The sequence below is a fragment of the Scyliorhinus canicula genome, chromosome 20 (genome assembly GCF_902713615.1).
Source record: "Scyliorhinus canicula chromosome 20, sScyCan1.1, whole genome shotgun sequence".
NCBI lineage: Eukaryota > Metazoa > Chordata > Chondrichthyes > Carcharhiniformes > Scyliorhinidae > Scyliorhinus > Scyliorhinus canicula.
In genome coordinates, this window is record NC_052165.1 from 15,327,881 (window position 1) to 15,345,830 (window position 17,950).

General features: G+C 47.9%; 1 protein-coding gene across 1 annotated transcript in view; it reads right to left on the reverse strand.

The window, feature by feature from the left end:
- Positions 1-17,950, reverse strand: part of LOC119955155 (twinfilin-1-like) — a 55,932-nt gene that overhangs the window by 6,228 nt on the left and 31,754 nt on the right. Inside the window, exons 4-6 of the mRNA XM_038781090.1 lie at positions 12,853-13,031; positions 10,387-10,482; positions 1,000-1,104 (exon numbers count right to left, since the gene is read on the reverse strand). Of these exons, the coding sequence (XP_038637018.1) occupies positions 1,000-1,104; positions 10,387-10,482; positions 12,853-13,031 (380 nt within the window). The remainder of the gene's footprint in view (positions 1-999; positions 1,105-10,386; positions 10,483-12,852; positions 13,032-17,950) is intronic.

Consider the following 17,950-nt stretch of genomic DNA (forward strand, 5'->3'; position numbering starts at 1 on the left):
GGGGCGGGATTCTCCGACCGTCAGAGAATCACCGGGGGGCAGCATGAATCCCGCCCCCGCCGGATTCTCCGGCACCGGAGATTCGGCAGGGGCGGGAATCGCGCCGCACAGGTCGGCAGCCGCTGGAAGCGCCTCCCCCCCAGCGATTCTCTGGCCCGCGATGGGCCGAAGTCCCGCTGGTTCTTTGCCAGTCCCGCCGGTGTAGATTAGACTAGGTCCCTTACCGGCGGGACCTGGCGGTGTGGGCGGGATCCGGGGCCCTGGGGGGGCGCGAGGCGATCTGGCCCTGGGTTGCCCCCATGGTGGACGGGCCTGCATTCGGGGCCCACCGATCCGCGGGCGGGCCTGTGCCGTGGGGGCACTCTTTTCCTACACGTCGGCAGTGTCAGCCTCCGTGATGGCCAACGCGTAGGTGAACCCCCCCCTCCCACGCATGCGCGGGGATGACGTCAGCAGCCGCTGACGCTCCCGCACATGCGCAGACCCGCACCGGCCGACGGAGTCCCTTTGGCCCCGGCTGGCGTGGCGCCAAAGGCCTTCCATGCCAGCCGGCGGGGCGCAAACCACTCCGGCGCCGGCCTAGCCCCTGAAGGTGCGGAGGATTCCGCACATTTGGGGCGGGCCGACGCCGGAGTGGTTCACGCCTCCGTCGGGGACCACCCCCCCCCCCCCCCCCCCCCCCCCACCCTCCACTGCCCACTGGGTACGGGAGAATCCTGCCCATGATTTGATAACCAATTCAAATTCGAAGTGTAACTCTAAAATACGACAACTTCAAATCAGTTAATTTGTGTGGCTGTGATTGATGATTTTGTAAAAAAATAGGTTGCATACCACGGAATGACAGTTAGATTATTTACATTTGGAATCTCAAATCGATCGATGACATAAAGCTGCCTGTTCAGCACAAGTAGCATTAACCCAAAACAGATCTAGCACAGACACTGGCCAAACTGTAGTATTGAAAAACTGGCATCTGCACGTTGCAATTATTACCACCTCATTCATTTTGATTTGCCGTAGCTCCTCTTCAGCTGCAGTTAGCGGGGCAGGATCTTTCTGTGAAACAAGATGTTTTCTGTAACCACTAAAGGAAACATCCTCCTGTAAAGGCAAAAGTATAAAGTATAAACGCCAAGCTCTTCAACAGATACTTCAACTTCACAATGTACTTTATTAATCTTTCCATTTCACCATCATTCCACCACCCCCCTTCCCTCCCCCGGATCCCATTGCCATACCAAGCCAATTCTCAGGTATGCCCATCATCCCTCACGTAAGGGGACAAGCAGTAGTGTTGCCCTAAAACATGACGAAGCAGTTTGAGAGTAGCCTGCGTTAACTAACTTTTCAAATAGTTTCCTGCCCTCTTAATACCTCTCTATGTCCCCCTAATAATGTGGTCAACATTTAAGGAGATGTGTGAGGAATCAGATATTTCTCTTGTACAATATGCCAATCTTTCATCACTCTCACGCTAAGTAATTCCAGCTGAGATTGAGCAAGTTGAATGGGGAGTTCTTCCCTCCTGCAGATAGGTAAAGTGTGTGGAAAATCATCATCATGTAAAACAGCCTCTTGATGAAACCACTGAGAAATGAACATAAACAGGAATACTGTTTGCCTGATATGAATCATATATACAGTCCCCATAGGGACACCATTCCTACCCAAGCCCAGGAGGCCTAAGCATTTACAATTGTGCTGCTGAAAGGTAACCAGTTAAAACCACAAGGCTAACAACAGCCAAGCATTTATTTTGCACCTTTAGTGTCGGAGGCTGTTTTACAGAGGAACCAAAAAGCCAAAGGTGGAAAAATTAAAAAGGGTCAATAAGGAGAGACTTAGAAGGGAGTTGTAGGGGCCAGAGTCTGGGAAAAAGGATGGGGTGGAATTTGTATGGGAAAACAGGGACAGGGAGAGGTAGGGCCCAGGAAGTCAATAAATACAGGGTTGAGCATTTCAAGGAAGGCGCTGGGAAATCAGAAGCCTACGTAGTCAGTAAGGCCAGTAGTGATGGGTAAGAATGGCTGGATATGGGAGAAGGTATAGGCAGCGTATAGTGTTAGCTGAGCGAATGTTTATAGCTGAGTTGAAGCTTATGGAAAATGAAGGCTGGGAGGCCACTTGGGAGATCATTTTTTTTTAACATAATTTTTATTCAAGTTTCTCAATAACAAATTTTCTCCCCACAATTTAAAACAAACAAGGCGTGTTTCCACACCAACACAAGAAAAGAACTCACCCCCCAAAATAAATGATAACAAAAAACCAACAGCAATACAAGAAGAAATTAACATATCAAACCCACCGCCGCAAAAACAAACCCCCTAACATAAGAACATAAGAACATAAGAACTAGCAGGAGTAGGCCATCTGGCCCCTCGAGCCTGCTCCGCCCTTCAATGAGATCATGGCTGATCTTTTGTGGACTCAGCTCCACTTTCCGGCCCAAACACCATAACCCTTAATCCCTTTATTCTTCAAAAAACTATCTATCTTTACCTTAAAAACATTTAATGAAGGAGCCTCAACTGCTTCACTGGGCAAGGGATTCCACAGATTGACAACCCTTTGGGTGAAGAAGTTCCTCCTAAACTCAGTCCTAAATCTACTTCCCCTTATTTTGAAGCTATGTCCCCTAGTTCTGCTTTCACCCGCCAGTGGAAACAACCTGCCCGCATCTATCCTACCTATTCCCTTCATAATTTTAAATGTTTCTATAAGATCCCCCCTCATCCTTCTAAATTCCAACGAGTACAGTCCCAGTCTACTCAACCTCTCCTCATAATCCAACCTCTTCAGCTCTGGGATTAACCTAGTGAATCTCCTCTGCACACCCTCCAGTGCCAGTATGTCCTTTCTCAAGTAAGGAGACCAAAACTGAACACAATACTCCAGGTGTGGCCTCACTAACACCTTATACAATTGCAACATAACCTCCCTAGTCTTAAACTCCATCCTTCTAGCAATGAAGGACAAAAAAAATTGCCTTCTTAATCACCTGTTGCACCTGTAAACCAACTTTCTGTGACTCATGCACTAGCACACCCAGGTCTCTCTGCACAGCGGCATGCTTTAATATTTTATCATTTAAATAATAATCCCGTTTGCTGTTATTCCTACCAAAATGGATAACCTCACATTTGTCAACATTGTATTCCATCTGCCAGACCCGAGCCCATTCACTTAACCTATCCAAATCCCTCTGCAGACTTCCAGTATCCTCTGCACTTTTCGCTTTACCACTCATATTAGTGTCATCTGCAAACTTTGACACATTGCCCTTGGTCCCCAACTCCAAATCATCTATGTAAATTGTGAACAATTGTGGGGCCAACACGGATCCCTGAGGGACACAACTAGCTACTGATTGCCAACCAGAGAAACACCCATTTATCCCCACTCTTTGCTTTCTATTAATTAACCAATCCTCTATCCATGCCATGCATCTTTATCTTATGCAGCAACCTTTTGTGCGGCACCTTGTCAAAGGCTTTCCGTAAATCCAGATATACACATCCATTGGCTCCCCGTTATCTGCTGCACTGGTAATGTCCTCATAAAATTCCACTAAATTAGTTAGGCATGATCTGCCCTTTATGAACCCATGCTGCGTCTGCCCAATGGGACAATTTCTATCCAGATGCCTCGCTATTTCTTCCTTGATGATAGATTCCAGCATCTTCCCTACTAACGAAGTTAAGCTCACTGGCCTATAATTTCCTGCTTTCTGCCTACCTCCTTTTTTAAACAGTGGTGTCACGTTTGCTAATTTCCAATCCACTGGGACCACCTCAGAGTCTAGTGAATTTTGGTAAATCATCATTAGTGCATCTGCAATTTTCCTAGCCATTTCATTTAGCACTCTGGGGTGCATTCCATCAGGGCCAGGAGACTTGTCTATCTTTAGCCCCATTAGCTTGCCCATCACTACCTCCTTAGTGATAACAATCCTCTCAAGGTCCTCACCTGCCATAGCCTTATTTCTATCAGTCGCTGGCATTTTATTTGTGTCTTGCACTGTGAAGACCGACCCAAAAAACCTGTTCAGTTTCTCAGCCATTTCCTCATCTCCCATTATTAAAACTCCCTTCTCATCCTCTAAAGGACCAATATTTACCTTAGCCACTCTTTTTTGTTTTATATATTTGTAAAAACTTTTACTGGCTGTTTTTATATTCTGAGCAAGTTTACTCTCATACTCTATCTTACTCTTCTTTATAGCTTTTTTAGTAGCTTTCTGTTGCCCCCTAAAGATTTCCCAGTCCTCTAGTCTCCCACCAATCTTTGCCACTTTATATGCTTTTTCCTTCAATTTGATACTCTCCCTTATTTCCTTAGATATCCACGGTCGATTTTCCCTCTTTCTACCGTCCTTCCTTTTTGTTGGTATAAACCTTTGCTGAGCACTGTGAAAAATCGCTTGGAAGGTTCTCCACTGTTCCACCATAAAGTCTTTGCTCCCAGTCTACCTTAGCTAGTTCTTCTCTCATCCCATTGTAATCTCCTTTGTTTAAACACAAAACACTAGTATTTGATTTTACTTTCTCACCCTCCATCTGTATTTTAAATTCCACTATATTGTGATCGCTCCTTCCGAGAGGATCCCTAACTATGAGATCATGAATCAATCCTGTCTCATTACACAGGACAAGATCTAGGACTGCTTGTTCCCTCGTAGGTTCCATTACATACTGTTCTAGGAAACTATCGCGGATACATTCTATAAACTCCTCCTCAAGGAGTGGTTCACGCCTGTGCCTTGACCGACCTGGTTAAACCAATCGACATGTAGATTAAAATCCCCCATGTACCATTTCTACATGCATCAGTTATTTCTTTGTTTATTGCCTGCCCCACCATAACGTTACTATTTGGTGGCCTATAGACTACTCCTATCAGTGACTTTTTCGCCTTACTATTCCTGATTTCCACCCAAATGGATTCAACCTTATCCTCCATAGCACCGATGTCATCCCTTACTATTGCCCGGATGTCATCCTTAAATAACAGACCTACACCACCTCCCTTACCATCCACTCTGTCCTTCCGAATAGTTTGATACCCTTGGATACTTAACTCCCAGTCATGACCATCCTTTAACCATGTTTCAGTATTGGCCACTAAATCATAGTCATTCACGATGATTTGTGCCATCAACTCATTTACTTTATTACGAATACTACGAACATTCAGGTAAAGTACACTTATGTTGGTTTTTTTACCTCTGTTTTGAATCTTAACATCTCCATTTTTATTCCTTTTAGTATTACTGGGCCTATTCACTGAGCTCCCCTCAGTCACTGTACCTTGTACTGTCGCCCTTTTAGATTTTTGACTATGTCTTCTCTGCCTTGCACTTTTCCCCTTACTTCCTTTTGCTTCTGTCCCCGTTTTACTACCTTCCAACTTCCTGCATCGGTTCCCATCCCACTGCCACATTAGTTTAAACCCTCCCCAACAGCTCTAGAAAACACCCCCCCCAGGACATCGGTTCCAGTCCTGCCCAGGTGCAGACCATCCGGTTTGTACTGGTCCCACCTCCCCCAGAACCGGTCCCAATGCCCAGGAATTTGAATCCCTCCCTCTTGCACCATCTCTCGAGCCATGCATTCATCCTATCTATCCTGACATTCCTACTCTGACTAGCTCGTGGCACTGGTAGCAATCCTGAGATTACTACCTTTGAGGTCCTACTTTTTAGTTTAACTCCTAACTCCCTGAATTCCGCTTGTAGGACCTCATCCCGTTTTTTACCTATATCGTTGGTGCCTATGTGCACCACGACAGCTGGCTGTTCACCCTCCCCCCCCCCCCCCCCCCCAGAATGTCCTGCAGCCGCTCTGAGACATCTTTGACCCTTGCACCAGGGAGGCAACATACCATCCTGGAGTCTCGATTGCGTCCACAGACACGCCTGTCTATTCCCCTTATGATCGAGTCCCCTATCACTATAGCCCTGCCATTTCTTCCTGCCCTGCTGTGCAGCAGAGCCAGCCACGGTGCCATGAACCTTGCTGCTGCCTTCCCCTGGTGAGCCATCTCCCCCAACAGTATCGAAAGTGGTATATCTGTTTTGCAGGGAGATGACTGCAGGGGACACCTGCACTGCCTTCCTACTCTTGCTCTGTCTTTTCATCACCCATTTGCTATCTCCCTCAGTAACTTTCACTTGCGGTGTGACCAACTCGTTAAACGTGCTATGCACGACCTTCTCAGCATCGCGGATGCTCCAAAGTGAGTCCATCCGCAGCTCCAGAGCCGCAAGCGGTCAAACAGGAGCTGCAACTGAACACACTTCTTGCACGTGAAAGAGCCAGGGACAGTGGACGTGTCCCTGAGCTCCCACATCGCACACAAGGAGCATGACACGGGTCTGGGATCTCCTGCCATGTCTTAAACCTTAGGTAAACTTATACAGGTGGTACAACTACAATTTCAAAATAAAAATAAATAAATTAGACAATGAAAAGAAAAACTACTTTCCAGTCACTTACCAGGATTAAAAAGCACCTCCGAAAAAGCACCTTCTCTCACTCTGCACTGAATTACCTCACTGCACCAAATTACCAAGTTGCAATTCCCACTCTAGATGTGCCTCACTCCGGATGTGTCTCCTTGAAAAGCGCAAGCTTACTGAGTGCGCTTTCTGTCTGTCTTTTATGCAGACCTCAGCTAACCGATGACTCAAAAAATACCTAAGCCTCAAAGAGAATAATACAATGTGCCCTTTGTGCTCCTAAACAGGCCTCAGGTGACTGACAGATAACTGCCTCTCAGCAATTAGGGTGGGGCAGCTTCAACTAATCAGACACTAAGCTACACACTGCACTTTTAACTGAAAAACAACAGAATTAGATTTTCCACTTACCTTTCCTGATTACCTCACTGCACCAAATTACCGAGTTGCAATTCCCACTCTAGATGTGCCTCACTCCGGATGTGTCTCCTTGAAAAGCGCAACCATCCCCAAACTCCCCCCCCCCCCCAAGTTGCTGCTGAGACCGACCACTCTTTACCCCTTCGCCAGGAAATCGAATGCCCTGACCTGCATATACCTAAAAGCGTTCCCAGGGGGAGATTCCACTTCCCCACCAGCTCCTCCAGAGTCGCGAACTTCCCATCCAGGAAGAGGTCCCCAAACTGTCTGATGCCTGCCCTGTGCCAACTCCCAAATCCCCCACCCGTTCTCCCCGGTGCAAAACGGTGATTACCCCGTATCGGGGCCCAAACTGAGGCCTTCACTTCCCCCCTATGCCGCCTCCACTGTCCCCAGATTTTAAAGGACACAACCACCACCGGACTCGTGGTGTACTTTGCCGGGGGGAGTGGAAGTGGGGCCATCACCAAAGCCTCCAGTCTCGTACCCGCACAGGACGCCACCTCCAACCTCTTCCATGCGTCACCCTCCCCTTCCATCACCTACCTGCGAATCATCGCCACGTTCGCCGCCCAATAATATCCACGCAGGTTGGGCAGCGCCAGGCCCCCCACCTCCCTTCTTCGCTCCAAAAATACCCTCTTTACTCTCAGGGCCTTCCGTGCCCACACAAACCCCAGAATCGACTTATTCACCCTTCTGAAAAAAGCCTTTGGGATCAATATGGGGAGGCACTGGAAAAGAAACAAAAACCTTGGGAGCACCGTCATCTTAATCGACTGGACCCTGCCCGCCAACGAAAGCGGAAGCGCATCCCACCTCCTGAACTCCTCCTCCATCTGCCCCACCAGCCTCGAAAAGTTAAGCCTGTGCAGGGCCCCCAAGGTCCTAGCCACCTGGACCCCAAGATACCTAAAGCTCCTCTCAGCCCTCTTCAACGGGAGTTCACCTATCTCCCTCTCCTGATCCCCCGGGTGCAGGACAAACAGCTCACTTTTCCCCACATTGAGCTTATAGCTCGAACAGTCCCCAAACTCCTCAAGTATCTTCCGCACCTCTGGTATCCCCTCAGCCGGATCCGCGACATACAGCAGCAGATCATCTGCGTCCAGCGACAACCGGTGCTCCTCCCCCTCCCCGCACAATCCACCTCCAACTCTTCGAGTCCCTCAGCGCCATGGCCAGGGGCTCAATCGCTAATGCGAAGAGCAGGGGAGACAAGGGGCACCCCTGTCTCGTCCCCCTGGAAAGCCGAAAGTCCGCCGACCTCCTCCCATTCGTCACCACACTCGCCACCGGGGAGCTGTACAGCTGCCTCACCCAGCTGATGAACCCCTCACCAAACCCAAACCTCTGCAACACCTCCCAGAGGTAACTCCACTCCACCCTATCAAAAGCTTTCTCCGCGTCCATGGACGCCACTATTTCTGACTCCCCAGCCGCCGGCGCCATCATCGTGACATGAAGGCGCCTCCGCACGTTGGCATTCAGTTGTCTCCCCTTTACAAACCCCGTTTGATCCTCATGAATCACCGTCGGGACCACATCCTCCACCCTCCTGGACAGCACCTTTGCCAACAACTTGACATGTACATTAAGGAGCGAGATCGGCCTGTAAGACCCACACTGAAGGGGGTCCTTGTCCCGCTTCAGGAGCAAAGAGATAATTGCCCTGGACATCGTTGGGGGCAAAGCCCCCCCTCCCTAGCCTCATTCAGGGTCCACACAAGCAGAGGGCCCAGCAAATCTGAAAATTTCTTGTAAAATTCCACCGGGAACCTGTCAGGCCCCGGCGCTTTCCCTGTCTGCATACTTCCCAACGCCTCCACCAGTTCCTCCAACTCGATTGGGGCCCCCAAACCCTCCACCCGCTCGTCCCCTACTCTTGGGAACTCCAGCCTATCCAAAAAGCGGTCCATCCCACCTGCTTCCCTGGGGGGTAGCGCCCGGTACAGCCCCTCGTGAAAGGATCTGAACAACCCATTGAAGTCCTTTCCACGCCGCACCAAGTTCCCTCCTGCATCCGTGGCTCCCCCAATTTCTCTAGCTGCCTCCCGCTTCCGGAGCTGGTGAGCCAACATCTGACTTGCCGTCTCCCCCGTACTTGTATACCGCCCCCTGCGCCCTCCTCCACTGCGCCTCCGCCTTCCGGGTGGTTAAAATGTCAAATTCCGCTTGGAGATTGCGCCGCTTCCTCAAAAGCCTCTCCTCCGGTCTGTCTGCATACCTCCTATCCACCCTTACAGGGAGATCATTTTAATAAACAGAGGGGGTCTTTTCCCGGGATGGGAGTGCTGTGGCAAGCCTTCCCTCTGTAGCTCTGAAAATCATTAAACTGTCTTTCCGCATTTCAAGTTGTTGTTTTTAAAAAGTCTTCCCTCTGATTTACTGGAAATCTTTGAAGTGCAGTTTTGAAAAGCGGCTGAGATCAGAACAAAGAAACACCCTCTTTAAGAAAAAAACTGGAGTTGGAAACAACACTTGCTCAAAGGAGGAAGCACTTCAGAATTATGGACCGTGAAAAGCTATAAAAATAAACAAAGCTAAACCCTCCTGTGAAATAGCCTGGATCTGTCAATCAATAGGCTGGTGAAAGCTGATGGACCATGAAATTAAATGTAAACAGTTCAGTTCAAAGCTTTTAGGCTTCTCAGTATGTCGCAAGGCTTGAAAAAGTTAAAGGGGAATAAAATTGACTGTGAAAAAAGCACTTCACATCAGAGGGAAGACTGTCACCATCTAAAACAGATCTTTGATATTGAAAGGCTGGAAGAGACATTAAAGGGTCCAACACATCAGAGGGAAGACTTCTAACCACAACTTGACATGCTGAAAGATTAATGATTTCCAAAGCTAAAAAGGGCGAAGATCCCTATGCTGGGAATGACCCATGGTCTAAGCCCCTCCACCTCAGCCAAAGTTTGCCTCCCCCCCCCCCCCCCAACCCTCACCACCCCTAAAGTACCTCCCTCAACACCCTAGAGGTAAGTGTAAAGAGGATACTCATCCCCTTGGAGTATATGGCGCCAGGTTGGCACTGTCAAGGGGCAGTGATTGAAGGGGGGCTTGAGGAGTGCACCAGAAGGATGGAGAGGCATGGAAAGGGGGCAATGAAGGGTTGAGCATTTGGTGAGCCCATAACGGAGTGTGGTTCACTTTGGAGTGGGGCCTTTGCAGCGATTGTATGGTGGGGGGACAGGAGGGTGGGGGGTGCTGCAATGGTATTCCTAGATTCGGGCATCCTTTATACAAGGCACCCAGATCTCTGAGGAGCTGGCCTTGCGGGTATCTTTAGTTCCCCACTCCAAAAACATTTCTAAATGTGCTTGACATGCTAATTGATTTGCTCAAAACCACCCAACGGGAATCTCAATGGTTTTCCCGATGCGGACACACTTATAAATTGTTTGGGAGAATTCACAGTCATGCCAGTGAAACCATTTTTGAGGAAAAATAAAAGCTCGGACCAATATAGGTGGGAAGTGAAAAGTCAAGATCCATACCCTCACGGTCCCAAATATTTCATCTTTGATGTGGCTTCCCCCAAATTCCCTCTTCAATGTTGTTCTAGTTGCTGCATATAACATCTTTTGACGAACCTGCAAAAAAAACAGATCGTGTATCATTAAAATAACTTGGGTTTCGTGTCCTTGTGAAATGTTATTAGTGGCAGTGCAACATCTGTATTTTGCATGGTAAATATTCGTCTATCTAAATTAAAATCATACATTTGCATTCATCTCACAGATGTTTTGTCGAATAGGCCTGTTCTCACATTTACAAACAAATTAAATGTGACATTGCATTTGTAAATTCAGGGCGCGATTTGCTGGCTGTTCACGCCGGTGGGAAATTCCGGTTGAAGGTTTCGCACATGGCAGCAATACTAAACTAACCCAACATCTGTTTCTGAAAACCATCTTTTGGCTACTGTAGGGTTCCTTATACAAATTTCAATTTAAGAATGTAGTGAACAGACGTTATAGTTAAATGACCCCTAGTAGCCAACCCTCAGACATTACTGGTAATGCTTTTAGACAATGGAAATATGTAAAAGGGTCTTCATAGCACAAATTCGCTCATCAAACCTTGGCGTTACAGTCATTTATACAAAATAGATTTACGATACTCCAGAATAAATTACGCCAAGATCTCTGACAATAGATTTATTCTGAAGGACAAAAAAGTAATTAAGCCAGATAATCTCTCATAATAACCTGATTACAAGTAGCTGCAATTTGGAAATTCCACATAAGCACAGGGACAAATAATATCGAAACATTCTGATACGAAAATAGAGAGAACAGCAACTTGTTAAAATGCTTACGATGTCCTAAACCAGCTTATTATCAAATGTCCATCATTATTTGATTTATTAATCCACTGCAATATTCATGAAATATACGTCTGCTCAAGAAATTCATAGACAGTCAGTTTATTTTTTTATAAATTTAGAGTACCCAATTCATTTTTTTTTTCAATTAAGCGTGGCCAATCTACCTATCCTGCACATCTTTGGGTTGTGGGGGTGAAACCCACGCAGACACGGGGAGAATGTACAAACTCCACACGGACAGTGACCCAGAGCCAGGATCGAACCCGGGACCTCGGCGCCATGAGGCAGCAATGCTAACCGTGCTGCCCCAGTCGCAGGGTTAGTAGTAATGTCACTAGTAATTCAGAGGCCCAGGTTAATGCTCTGGGGACAATGGTTCAAATCCCACCATGGCAACTGGTGGAATTTAAATTACATTTTTTTTAAACTGGAATTGAAAACTAGTCTCAGTAATGGTGGCCATGAAACTACCATTAATTACCATAAAAACCAACTTGGTTCACTTAGAGATTTGCTGGCCTTATACGATCTGGCCTCCAAGTGACTCCAGGCCCACAGCAATGTGGTTGACTCTTAAATGCCCTCAGGGATGGGTAATAAATGCTGGCCCAGCCAGCGACGCCCACATCCCATGAGCGAATTAAAAAAAAATGTTTGCACATCTTTTACCGTGCATCAAGGGATGTTTTTCAAGAGTGTGCAGTTAAATTAGAGTTTCAGCCATGATTGGCAGTGCAGACTCAAAGGGCTGAATGGCTTTCTCCTGTTCCTGTTTTCTATGTTTATCTACATGAAAAACAAGGTAGCCAAGTGTGTGCACATTTCTAGCTCTTTATTTTGTTGCAAAAAGAAGCAGCCATTTCCTGAATGGACTTGATGCGCGATCAATGAACATAGAAACAAAGGAGTAGTGCGAATTGAAGGCTTTAATCTACAAGAAGTGTGCCCAGCAGCAGGAGTACAGAAATGACCTGGCTGCTGGGAAAACACGGGTTCTTATACTCCACCTCGTAGGCGGAGCTACCTTCCTCCCGACCACTGAGAAGACAACACTTGGGCCAATGGGCAGCGAGCCTTCTACACCAATAGCAGCTCACACTCCCAGGTACCGTAATACCCCTAGTCATACTACCACAGGACTAAACAGTAAAAACACTGTGCAGCCTAGCTCAAGGCCATACAGGTGAGAAGCTTTTAGATTTCAATTTCAAACTCCTGCCAAATTGACTGATCTCAGCCAAGGTGACTAATGCCTCCAGAGTTAGGCCAAAGGAGGGGGAGGAGGGAGGGGGGAGCAAAGGTCGGGCAGGGTTCCAGATTCCCATTGTCAAGTTGTATATCTTGCTGGGAAGTGCAAGTTTCTGCACTTTCTGTAAGCCTGACATATTCCATGGGAAAAGAATCTGTGCTTCTTCACTATTGTGATTCACAGATGAAGAGTGGGCATTAGCCAATGTCCCAGAAGGCTGCCGGCTGCCATAGACTGTACCCTAATAACAGTGAACATCTACCAAATAAATTGGGGAACAGAAAACTTGTTTTAAAAAAACAACTTAGCCGTGAACGATCTGCTCACAAAGCCTGCCGCCTTAATCATATTTATCCTTCATCTTTACGAGTTTCAAATTCTTACCGGTGAAAGGTCAGGCGACCAGGCAATAAAGAGCCATTGAAATCCCTGAACGTTCATGGTGTCCAATCGATATAAGATATAGGAAGGTTGCTGCTCCTCTAGAAGAGGAAGGATGCATGAATCATAGTCCTGTTCCCAGCTGGTAACCGACTCTCTGGAAGCACCCACCTTGAGCTGTTCTGCAATGAATAATTAATCAGCAAGATGAAAAATGTAATTAGAAATGCAAAACCCTGTATTTTACCTCCAGCGCATTTCAATGTGAATACAACTGACTGATCATCCGTCAATTTTTTATCACTACTGTTTTACATGCTAAAACTGCAGTTCAAAGACAGAACATATTTAACTATCTACGCGCAGCCATTGAAATTAGTCTGTGTCCGCTTGCCTTTGTTGGCAGCACTCAAAGCAGAAATGCTGCAGGTCCTTGACTTACTCACGAACTGAAGTACACAGTCTAGGTTGACATCCCAGTGGAGTATTGAGGGGGTGCTGCATTTACAGAGAAGCATTCCTTTGGGATGGCAAGTTGAACTGAGGCCCTTGCTGCCTTTCCCAGTAGTTCTGCTGAGCATTAACAACCCCACCTTCTCGCCTCCTCTGCCCAAAGGTAGGTCCAACCCACAGCTCCACGATCTCCACCATGGGCAGGGCAAGGAGACAAGTCCCAAACCCATTCCCGCCGAAACGGGGATTGAACCCCGTATCTACGGCACCCAATCCGATCCACACCGGCCATCAGCTGACCGAGCCAACAGGCCACCATGAGGAGTCTGAGTTGCTGTGGCAACATGCACTTTTACATGCATATGGCGGCCTGGAGCTATGGATGGTGCTGGTAGAGGCTCCAATTTTGATCCATCACACGGCTGACTAGGAATCTCTTCCACTCTTACCGCCTGCCATTGACATATTTGGAAGGATCCACAAGTTGATGCTCACCCTATTTGGCCGTGTTGTAACCGCACCTTCCTGGATCAAGTCCTGATGCGAGATCTGAAACCACATCTTCTGGCTCAAAGGCAGGGACTCTACCCACTGAGCTATAAGACTTAACAGCCCCCAGAGCACTAATAAAGAGAAGGAAGTTCTCCTGGCTAATATTTGCCCTATGGCCAAATGACAAAAAAAATGATTTGATTTCCGTTCATAGCATCTGGCAATGCGTAGGATATGTATCATATTTTCCTAACAGTTACTGCCCTTCATAATTAATTATTTGCATCTAAAGTGCTTTACGATCAGTTTAAAGCATTACATCAATCCAATAGAAAAACCATAATTTAACAGCGTACAGTAAAGTTTTAGTTACGTCCATTTGTACCAAATCCTTTGTCGGTGTTTGCTTTGTCTCAATGGTAGTTGCCTAGAACAGAAGGATGTGGGATCATGCCCCACTCCAGAGATTTGGATACATTATCGGTGCTACACAGAGGTCACCACATAATAAGTGGAATTGCAGCTGGCACAAGTCAGAGGTTCCTGGCATAAGGATCGGCATTTTCTGGGCAGCTCTTGATGGGTCTGAAAGCACCGGGGGATGTGGTGGCACACCTATTAGGAAAAAACGCACAGTTCCTGCAAACAAACCTTGGAGCTGACAAATGAGAGATTACCTTGGGGAGCAAAAAAATTCCTGGACAATTTTCGCAACGGGTGAAGTGGAAATGAGTCAATTTTAAAATGCGTTTATAGGTTGAGGCTGGCTTTAAAGTGGTTAGTTTGTGAATTTTAATCCAGGCAAAGCATTTAATTAGGATGGCCTCAGGAACTAATTGAAGGGACAAGGGTAATGGGATTAGTTTGCATTTCTTTAACAAAGAGCTGGCACAAACATTTTGGACCAGGCCCCAGGGGCCGTTACGCCGGGTCCATGTTTGTGGAAACTAGTGCTAAACGGCGCCATGGCGACGTCTCCCAGGCAGGGCCGTTAGTTCCTAGGCCTCCAGAGAGAACGGTGCAGGCATATTTAAATGAGCCTCATGGCTCAAATAAATATGTTTTTAAGAAATATTTTATTCAAGCAACATTTTCATTATAACAAACCCACCAATAATACAAAATTTTCATTTCAAGAAACAACCCCACCAATAATACAACCCCACCCCCATCCTATCGTTAAACTAGACCCAGCCGAATGCCCGTAACCCCTTCCACCCCTGCTAGAAAGAAAACAAAACCTTAGCAAACCCTTAACCCAACTAAGAAGACAAACCCCTTCTCTGCCCACTAACCGCTGACGGTAACCAACTCTCTAAAAAAGTAGATGAAAGGTTGCCATCTCGGGTGGAACAATTCCACTGATCCTCTTAAGGTTTACGTAATCTTCTCCAGGTGTAGAAATTCCATCAAATCTCTCAACAAACATAGGGCTTAGGTAGCACGGGAGACCTCCAACCGAACAGAACGCACCCCTGGGCTATTAGCGAGGCAAAAGCTAGGACATCCTCCTTCATCCCCGTCTGCAGCCCCGGCGGGTCAGACACTCCAAAGGTGGCTACAAATGGGCATAGCTCCAACTGAACGCCCAAAATCCCTGATAACGTATCAAAAACAGAGGCCCAGAAGCTGACAAGCTTAGGGCAACACGAAAGCATGTGCGCATAATTCACCGCCCACACCTATCCTCCACCCCCAGGAAGAACCCGCTCATATGCGCCCTAGTCAGCCGTGTCCTGTGCACCACGTTAAACAGGATCAGATTTAATCTCGCACACGAGGATGTGAAGTTGCTTCTACGCAGAGCCTCACTCACATTCCCCCCGTCCAGGACCAAACCCAGCCCTTCCTCCCACTTTCTCTTTATTTCCTCTAACGAAGCCAGCTCCATCACCATTAGCCCTGAGATATTACCCTTCCCTAGTTCACCCATGGCCAGCACCCTATACATAAGTGAGGACGACAGCACCAAAGGACATGAAGGGAGTTCCTTGCGCAAAAAAGCATGCACCTGTAAGTACCTAAATATATTCCCCCTCGGGAGCTGAAACTTCTCCAGTAGCTCATCTAGGCCGGCGAACCTACCCTCCAAAAACATGGGCTGGTTTCTCCGCACCCCGAAAATGGTGCCAAAATCGGGGCCGGCGCGGGGGCGGAGAATAAATCTTCCCACAAGGAATCGGGACCGGAGGCAACCCACCCAAACAAAAGTAGATTTCAACTTCTTAAACCTGCCTCACGCCTCCGAGGACCCGGCCCCGCGTCACTGTCTGTGTGGAGTTTGCGCATTCTCCCCGTGTCTGCACGTGTCTCGCCCCCACAACCCAAAAATGATGTGCCGGGTAGGTGGGTTGGACACGCTAAATTGCCCCTTAATTGGGAAAAAAGAATAGGATTTCCCATTGAAGTTACCTCATTCCGCCAGGAAACCTGCAGGGGGCGGGGTGCTGCCAACGGGAAAAGTGAATCCCAATGACCGGAGAATTCCGTCCAATATCTGCAATTACTTGGAGTCGTGTGACAAGGAGTTACTTTGCCCAGAACTTCAATATTGTTGAAAAGAGAGACGTGTTGCTAAAGCTATTTGTTTTGCACTCATCAGCAAAGATGCAAGAATGTCAAATTTCAAACTATCACAGCCATTTATACTACAGGGGAAAAAGGTTAATTTGAGCGCTCATAAAATGTGGCTATTTTAACCTAAATGTTTAATTTTAAAAATTAAAATTTTAACTGCAGGGAGACAGCTCTGTGCATGCATGTATATATATATGCAGAGCTCTCTTGGGCGAGAAAAGTTGGGCGCGATTCTCCGACCCCCACGCCGGGTGGGAGAATCGCGGGAGTGCCGGGTGAATCACTCCACGCCGCCCTGGCACCCCCACGCGATTCTCCCACCCCCCCAAAATGGCGTGTCGCGTTTTGCGACAGGCCGCTGGAGAATCGCCGCTCGCCGTTTCTAACGGTGACCGCCGATTCTCTGGCCCGAATGGGCCAAGCGGCCTGCCAAACCTGACCGGTTCACGCCAGCGCCAACCACACCTGCTCACTGCCGACGTGAACATCGCGTGACCGCTGCATGTGGGGCCTGTGGGGGGTGGAGGGAGGATCGAGCACCACGGGTGTGCTCAGGAGGTGTCTGGCCCGTGATTGGTGCCCACCGATCGTCGGGCCGGCGTCTCTAAAAGACGCACTCTTTTCCCTCCGCCGCCCTGCAAGATCAAGCCGCCATGTCTTGCGGGGCAGCGGAGGGAAGACGGCAACCGCGCATGTGCGGGTTGGCGCCGGCCAACCTGCGCATGCGCGAGTGACGTCACTTAGGTGCCACCGGCCGCGTCATTCTGGCCGCGCCGCTTTGACGCAAGCGTCAAGGCCCGGCGCGCGAAATTCACGCACCGCCGCTCCTAGCCCCCCGGGGGGGGGGGGGGAGGAGAGTAGGGGGCGAGGAGCGGCCTCCGACGCCGGATTGAAACACTCCGGGTTTCACTCCGGCGTTGGCTGTTTGTCTCCCTTTGGGAGAATTCCGCCCGTTGTGTAATGTACAGTGTTGATTAAAATATTTTCATGTTGTCTAAACGTACAGTACTATAAATGCAGTGCCCCAGTTACTTCACTTTGTAATGTAACATGGTTAGATAGGTTGGGCAGCACGGTAGCACAGTAGTTAGCACTGTTGCTCCAGAGCACCAGGGTCCCAGGTTCAATTTCCGGCTTGGGTCACTGCCTGTGTGTAGTCTGTACGTAGTTTTCCCCATGTGGGTTTCCTCCGGGTGCTCCGGTTCCCTCCCACAAGTCCCGAAAGACGTGCTGTTCGGTGGCTTGGAAATTCTGAAATTCTGAATTCTCCCTCAGTGTACCTGAACAGGCGCCGGAATGTGGCGACTAGGGGCTTTTCACAGTAACTTCATTGCAGTGTTAATGTCAGCCTACTTGTGATAAAGATCATTATTATTATTACTCTGACGGACACTGAGAGTCCTTAGGAACCTACCTTTGAGCATCTTTTAATTGCTAATGGCAGTTCCCTAACTCTTCACATGCCTTAAAAAATATATTTTCCATTGCTGCCACAATTGTCTGTGATCCTTTTCTCTATTTGAACCTTTTTGTTGATTTAATAACGAAAGATAAAAAGGAGCCGAGCAGCAAGAAGCTC